Consider the following 7,054-nt stretch of genomic DNA (forward strand, 5'->3'; position numbering starts at 1 on the left):
TTTCATTGGGGCCTAGTATTCAGCTTTATTTTACTGAGTTATCTACCTAAAGAAATATTAATATGCTGGTTATTAGTATTCCCTATTAGTAGCTTTGGGCCATTGGGCCTTAGAATGAAGAGTCCATAGACTCATAGGAAAACAATTTTTGACCAAAAAAAAAAGGAAAACAATTAATGGAACTTATCAGAAAACTGGGCATTGCTCAAATTTGTCTTTCTTTCTTAATTTTTCCTTCTTGAACGTCTGCTAGGGTTTTGGTAGGGAAACAACGAATGGGTGGGACTTCACTTTGACTTGAACTCTGCGTCTTCCTCCTCCGTCGCATTAGGGTTTTGCAGAGTTCCAGTGGGTTCACTTTCATAGCTTTGACCAGTGAAACATGGCATTTCCATTGGATTCATTCTGCTAATTCCTAAATTTGAAAATCACTGATCATTTCTGTCTGATACAGTTCTGTTCCTCGCTTGATTTGCACTTGATTTACCCTCTCAATGGATTGTGATGAAGACCCTCCTCAAAACCCAGCTAAAAGGTCAAATTCTTCCATTCTGTTTTTAATTACATTTTTTTGTTCATTTTGATCACCATGCATGATCAATTGAGTGAAATCTAGCTCTCAACTATACAATGGGGTTTGTACCCAATTTATATTCATGAGCATTTGTGTGGGGGTGATGAGTATCCTCTACTATAATTGTCAAAACATGCTTTAGTGTTTGGTCTCATCTCTGCATGTTGTGAATTTCATCTAAAAAAATTCAATGAATGGTAGAATCTGTTGTGGAAACTTCAAATGCATTAAACTCATCTGTTGTGTATAATTGTTTATTTGTATAAGCTTGTTTAGAGAATTGCTGATTTCTTCATTCCTACAGGCACAAATGCTCAGCATGCTATAAGCAGTATAAGAAGAAAGAATCTCTGATCGAGCACATGAAGGCCTCATATCACTCTGTCCATCAGCCCAGATGTGGTGTCTGTCAAAAGTATTGCAAATCTTTCGAATCCCTAAGGGAACATCTTTTCGGTTAGTTATAAGTGCTTATTCAATCAACATTATTGCCTGCATGTTACGACTTTCGATTCACTATATAACTTTTTTGTGCCCTTATGGTTTCCTGTGTTATAGGTCCTTTGCCAAAAGGTGTTTGTTCCAAGATTTTCTCTAAATAGGGTTGTCTGCTTTGCTTGACACTATTTGACAGCCCCAGGTCTCTCGGTTAGCATAGAGTGACATGTCGCCTATCATCTCCTGGTCCTGTACCCCTAGTAAGTCGGTTATGGACAACATAAGGCATTTAAATGAAACAAATTTCCTTTTGTGCCATTCGCTTGGACCAGGCAAAGAAATCTGCTTACAATTAATGTTTCTTGTATTCTGTTTTGTGTTAATGTAAGGAAGTTTACATTGTGTGCCGTCCTGTTACAAGGAGTATACACAATGCCCTATATAGGCTCCCAAATTGATCTTCGTGATTCGTCTGATGAAAATCACCCTGGAGCTATTGCAATAGACTGTGAAAGGGTTGGTGGTGGAAGTGATGGATCGCTAGAACTTTGTGAAGAGTATGCTTGGTCGATGAAGATGAGAATTTACTTTACCATGCATATGTACAGCCTCCAATCCCTGTTACAAACTATAGGTACTTCAACCTTGTGTGATTGTTTTCCTTTACTGTGAAATAGAAAGGTGGATAAGGATATAAATATGCTGGGGTTGACTTTACTTGACATTTTTCAGACATGATATAACTGGGATAACAGAAGATGATCTTAGAGATGCGAGGCCCCTTAAAGAAGTTCAAGAGAAGATATTGCAAATTTTATACAATGGAGAATTCATGAGCAAAGTTAGATTGGACGGAGGGAAGGCCAGGTTTCTTGTTGGGCATGCATTAGCACATGATTTAGATTGCTTGAAAATTAACTATCCAGATCACATGCTGAGGTGGGTGTTTCTTCACTAACTTACTCAGTTATGCTCAATCATTCCAAAATTGTTCTTGATAACCATGTCATTCACTTATTTTATTTCTTTTCCCCAGTGTTGTTAAATAGCGGATATAGCGGTGCTATAGCATAGGCATAGCGCTCTAAGGACTCACCACTAACCGCTATTTGCCGCCATTTTCTGCTCTGAGGGCTTGAAATAGCGGATATATGTATTTATTGGAATTAACATCTTTGCTTATATTTTGTGTTGCAGAGACACTTCAATGTACCGTCCATTGATGAAAACAAACTTTGCTAGCCATTCACTCAAGTATCTTACCAGAACATATCTAGGGCAAGTCAATTTTCTCATGACGCTTTCAGTCTTGTGTTGGTTCTTCGAATTTTGAGTTTTCCTTTATACTCCCTCCGTCCCTAATTATAAGCTAAAGTTGTAAAAATCACACTTATTAAGAAAGCCTTAATTGATGCATTGGTTTTCAAAAAAAATGTACAACTTTCTATGTTTACCCCTATTTATGATAACACTTTTTCATCATTGTACTACTAATGGTGGTGCTCCACTACCAATAAATGCAAGGGTGAATATGGAAAGAAATATTAACTTTTGCAAGGTTAGCTTATATTTAGTGACACAAAAAAAGTCTCAATGTTAGCTTATAATTAGGGACGGAGGGAGTATTTCACTTTATCTATCTTTTCCACTTATATGTATATTGACCTTCTGTTTGATTGAAGTTCATAAATTGACATAATGAGCTGCTATAGTAATCTGATCCTATATTGTTTTTAACTGACAACTTTGGCTTTACAGTTATGATATCCAATGCGGCACTTATGACCCATATGAAGATAGTATTTCTGCAATGAGGCTGTATAAGAGAATGCGAGGTCAAAATCATCAGGGGAAAAACTGCGGAACATTGACTCCAAATAACAACTTTGTCGGCAAGTTTGATGGTTGGATATCTAAGGAACTTGACAACCTCACACCAGATGAACTCTTTGACATGTCAAAATCAGACTACAAGTGTTGGTGTTTGGATTTGAAACCAAGATTGGCAGCCTGATCTATTGATCATTGCTTCTGTTCATAGCATCATGTTGTAGTTCATATTTCTTTAGAAACTATGGAAATTGGAAGGGGGAAATTGTTTCGCAATGATCCTTTCTGTGTTTTTATCTTTCTATGCGTTAGTGTTATCCTCTAGGACAGAGAAAAGAAATTGTGTGTTCAATTGGAACATGAAAGGAGTTTGGAACATGAACATATGAGGTTTGATTCACTCAACCCCAGTTTTTCTTCAATCACATCTCCAATCACATTTTCGTCTTGTTTTTCGGTTTTAGCACAATTGTAGGTAAAATATCATGTTGTTAGTAACTTGAAACTCTTGGTTCAAAGTTGTGGTGTTATTAATGTTACGTTTAATTTGGCTTTGGAATCCAATCAAAGCAAATGCAATCACCTTTTAAACAGAATAAACCATACTTACATTTTTGGTTTAAATAACTAACAACATTGTGTTTGCGTAAGGTGTTTATGTATACAACTAGACACGCCCTAAACACTAGTGTTCATTGAGATGCAATAAAGTAACACAAGAAAGGGGGGTTTGAATTGTGTTCTTGAAAATTACTTTTTAAAACTTTGTTTTATGAAAAGAATATTAGTTCTTAGGCAAAACATTTAAGAGTGACTTTTCACAAACTGTTTAGTGCAGCGGAAGTAAAACAGTAAACAGAACAGAACGATCAGCACACAGAGATTTATACTGGTTCACCCTAAACGATTGGGCTACGTCCAGTACTTGGCCACCATCAAGATTTTCACTAGCAAGTATCAAGGACTTCTCCAATACAAGTATTAGCCAGGACTTCTCCAAGTATTATCACGGACTTCTCCAAGTATTATGCAGGACTCCTCCTATAAGTATTGTACAGGACTTCTCCTAAATCTTACAAAGATTTATTACACTCTACAAGGTTTCTCTTCTTTCAAGAGTGAGGGTAGAGACTTTATGGCACTGGAACTCTATGTTTTTGGATTCAGATTTGACTATTGAGATCACTTCAGAGTTACTACAAAAGTGAGAAGATATGACTCTTTTAAGGTACGAGGTTCCTCTCTTTCACTTGGCAGAACTTATGGCTTGTGTTTGACACTTGGGAATTTCTGCTTTAGCTTTGAATGCTGTTGAGAAGTTTGAAATGAATGCTTGAATGCTTGGATTCTCAGAGTTAATTCTTTTATCTTCAGATCTTCAAGAGTGGCTTAAATACTCGCTTGCTAGTGTTGTAGCCATTGTGAGATTATTTCCAACCGTTGAGATAGCCGTTGTAAGGTGAGATTGGACCGTTGATTCAAAGGCTTGGTTGGTGGCTTCATTAAATGTTACTTCTGAAGCAAGTCTATCCTTTAGCTCAAAAGGTGATGTTTGTCAGCTAGTAGGTGGTGATAGACTTTTCAGATAAGAGACAATTTGGCAATTTGATGTTGACGGCTTGTCCTTTTTCCTCGTTGGTCAGCGTGCCTTTTGCTAAAGCAAGCTTGTCTTCATCTGATTCAACTTGAACGAGATTCGAACTATTGTCATTAGATATGAATGTGGGACAATTGCTTGAAATCAAATTGATTCTTTGGCGCTCAAAATATTGCTTGGCAAATCTGACTAGTGATGTGTCATTAAACGGTCAGATGGTACGATAGTCACAAAATCCTTCTTGGTAAGTGATAGAACGTTGTAGCCTATTTCATATGGCAATGTTCTCCTGAAATAAAAGATATTGTTAGTGAATGAATTTTAAATGAGCCTTCTATTTATAAAATTGTTATGATCAAAATAAGATTTTAAAAACGTTATGATGCGTTTGAACTTAACAATCTCCCCCTTTTTGATAATGACAATTTTTATAGAAAGAGATAATTGAGATGATAAACTCCCCCTGAGTTTAATAAGATTTTAAAAAATTTTGAGCTTGAGAGTTTGAAGGAGAATTAAAATTCTAAGTGTACTCCCCCTAAGATTGATAATGCTTTACGTTTGATAGCACTTAGCACCTAATTAAAATCCTTCATCCTAACTCTTTCTCTCTTCTCCCCCTTTGGCATTATTAAAAAGAAACATGCATTGAGAAATGATCTAGCATTCATAAGAGAATTAGAGTACGATAGATAGAAGTTGCAAGAAATTAAAGTGCAAATTGTTCAGAAATTTAAACAACATAGGACGATAAGGAGAGAAATTGGCCATTAGCCAAAACGATTCAGGAGCAGGTCAATCTTGGAAGCCAAATCATAGAAGATGTTGTTCATCTGATTCTTGTGATCTTCAAAGTCGCTCCGGCGAACAAATTGAGCCTCCAGAGGTTGCTCCAAGTTCCCCTGTTCATGCCCTTGATCATTGTCGGCATCAGAGAGAGTGAGATCTTCTTCAGCACTTGCATTGTTCAGCGGAGCTGAACATTCACCTTCATCATGAAGCTTGCCTTTCCCTTTGATAATGTGAAGTTTTTCTGGACGCAGGAGAATTTCTGGAATGTTCCTTGGCAGCAGGACATAGACCCAGTTTCCCAAGGCAATGATTAAAGCAGTGACTCTGTTCAGGAGAGAGTAGGACATTGTACCAACATATCCTTCAGTGGCACAAATTTGCCATTCATCCCAGTCCGGTACCTTGCTGGCCTCCAAGTGAAACTTGTAACCATCTTCTGAAGGTTTCTTCCATGAAAAGGACACAGAACGGTTTGGTGATTTTTCAATCTTCTTGATCAATTTTTCTTGAAAAACCTTGGAGGAAGCCTTGGACGTTCCTACAGTGCGTCTGCGTTTAATGGCAGAGGAAACTAGCGTCTGAAGACGCCTCTTTCTCACTTGAGAAAGGGTGCAGAGAGTACCTGGCTTGGAGGTATGATTTGTGGGGCTTTCAAGTGTGGAACCTTGTTGAGGCTTTTGAAAGGGTAGGTCAATTTGTGTTGTCAAGGTTAGTGGAAAGAAATTGAACAGTTGGGATCTTGGTTCGTTTTGTTGAACAATGTGTTCCTCATCAGAGGAATCCATAGCTTTGACAGGAGAAAATTTTGGTGAACTGTGATCAGTGGGATTCACAGTGAGGTCTTTTTGGTTTGGAGTAGGGGAGAGTTGTTTTGGTGAGTGGTGTGGTGGAGGTGTGGTCTTGTGAGGATCATAAGAATCATCAAACAATGAATTAACAAACTCTTGATTTGAGATTTCAGCGTTTACCTCATTGGGTGGAAAGTTGATGTCCATGGTCTTGGCAATGGTGGAGTGAATTAGAAAATCTTCTTCATTCTCGGGTTCATCAGGTTCATTTGCAAGTGTCTTCCGTTTGTTGTATTTGGGTTTCTGAGCAGGTACAGTGAGTTCATCATTGAACTGCTTCCTCAAACGCTTAAGCTTCTTCTTCTTGGGTTCTGCGATTTTGCTGGCAGGTGACCCTTGTCCAGATCTTGTTCTGGAAGCAACTGGATTTGAGTCAGACTGTACAGGAACTCCGCCCTTAGTGATCTTGATTGAACGTTCCTTGGTGCGTACATTTGACACTTCCCTGGACTGTTCTGGCTCATCCTCAGGGAACGGTGCAATACGCAAGGCAGGATTCACAGTTTGCTTGCTTGAAAGCGTTCTTGCTTGTGCATCCAGATCCTTCAAGGTCTTCACCTTCTGTTTGACACCTTTGTTTGCTTGTTCTCTTTCTCTTTCAGCTCTTCTCTTCTTGGTAAGAAATTCAACTGGAACTTCTGAATCATCATATTGAAGATTCATTTTGCCAACATCTCCTAGCTTGATAGGAGTGGGCCAAATGATATCATCCTCTATCATTTCCTCTTTGTTATCCAGAAAGGCTTGTGTGATTCCTTTCTTCTAAAAAATGACAGCCAACAGTGATCCAAAAGGAAGAAATCCTTTTCTCATGTCCAGAAAGTTGATTAAATAACTCCAGATTAGGTGAGCAGGATTTACCTTCACCTTTTTCATGATTTTGTAGATTGCATATCTTGCATGAGCATTGCCGTGCCCTCTTGCACCATCTTTTGGTAGGACATTCATCGTTTGTTAAAAGTCAAAAAGTACTTG

General features: G+C 38.1%; 1 protein-coding gene and 1 pseudogene across 1 annotated transcript; one reads left to right on the forward strand and one right to left on the reverse strand.

The window, feature by feature from the left end:
- The first annotated feature begins 202 nt into the window (after window positions 1-202).
- Window positions 203-3,293, forward strand: LOC130737764 (uncharacterized; annotated as a pseudogene).
- A 1,794-nt stretch (window positions 3,294-5,087) lies between these two features.
- Window positions 5,088-6,844, reverse strand: LOC130735293 (uncharacterized). The gene has a single exon (XM_057587355.1). It carries the CDS (start codon window positions 6,797-6,799, stop codon window positions 5,210-5,212), a length of 1,590 nt encoding a protein of 529 aa, XP_057443338.1. The 5' UTR covers window positions 6,800-6,844; the 3' UTR covers window positions 5,088-5,209.
- Window positions 6,845-7,054: the final 210 nt, after the last annotated feature.

This window comes from Lotus japonicus, chromosome 2 (genome assembly GCF_012489685.1).
Source record: "Lotus japonicus ecotype B-129 chromosome 2, LjGifu_v1.2".
Classification (NCBI taxonomy): Eukaryota; Viridiplantae; Streptophyta; class Magnoliopsida; order Fabales; family Fabaceae; genus Lotus; species Lotus japonicus.

Excerpts from the sequence above, each read along its gene's own strand:
- LOC130735293 (XM_057587355.1), bottom strand. The coding sequence starts at position 6,799 with ATGATAGAGGATGATATCATTTGGCCCACTCCTATCAAGCTAGGAGAT.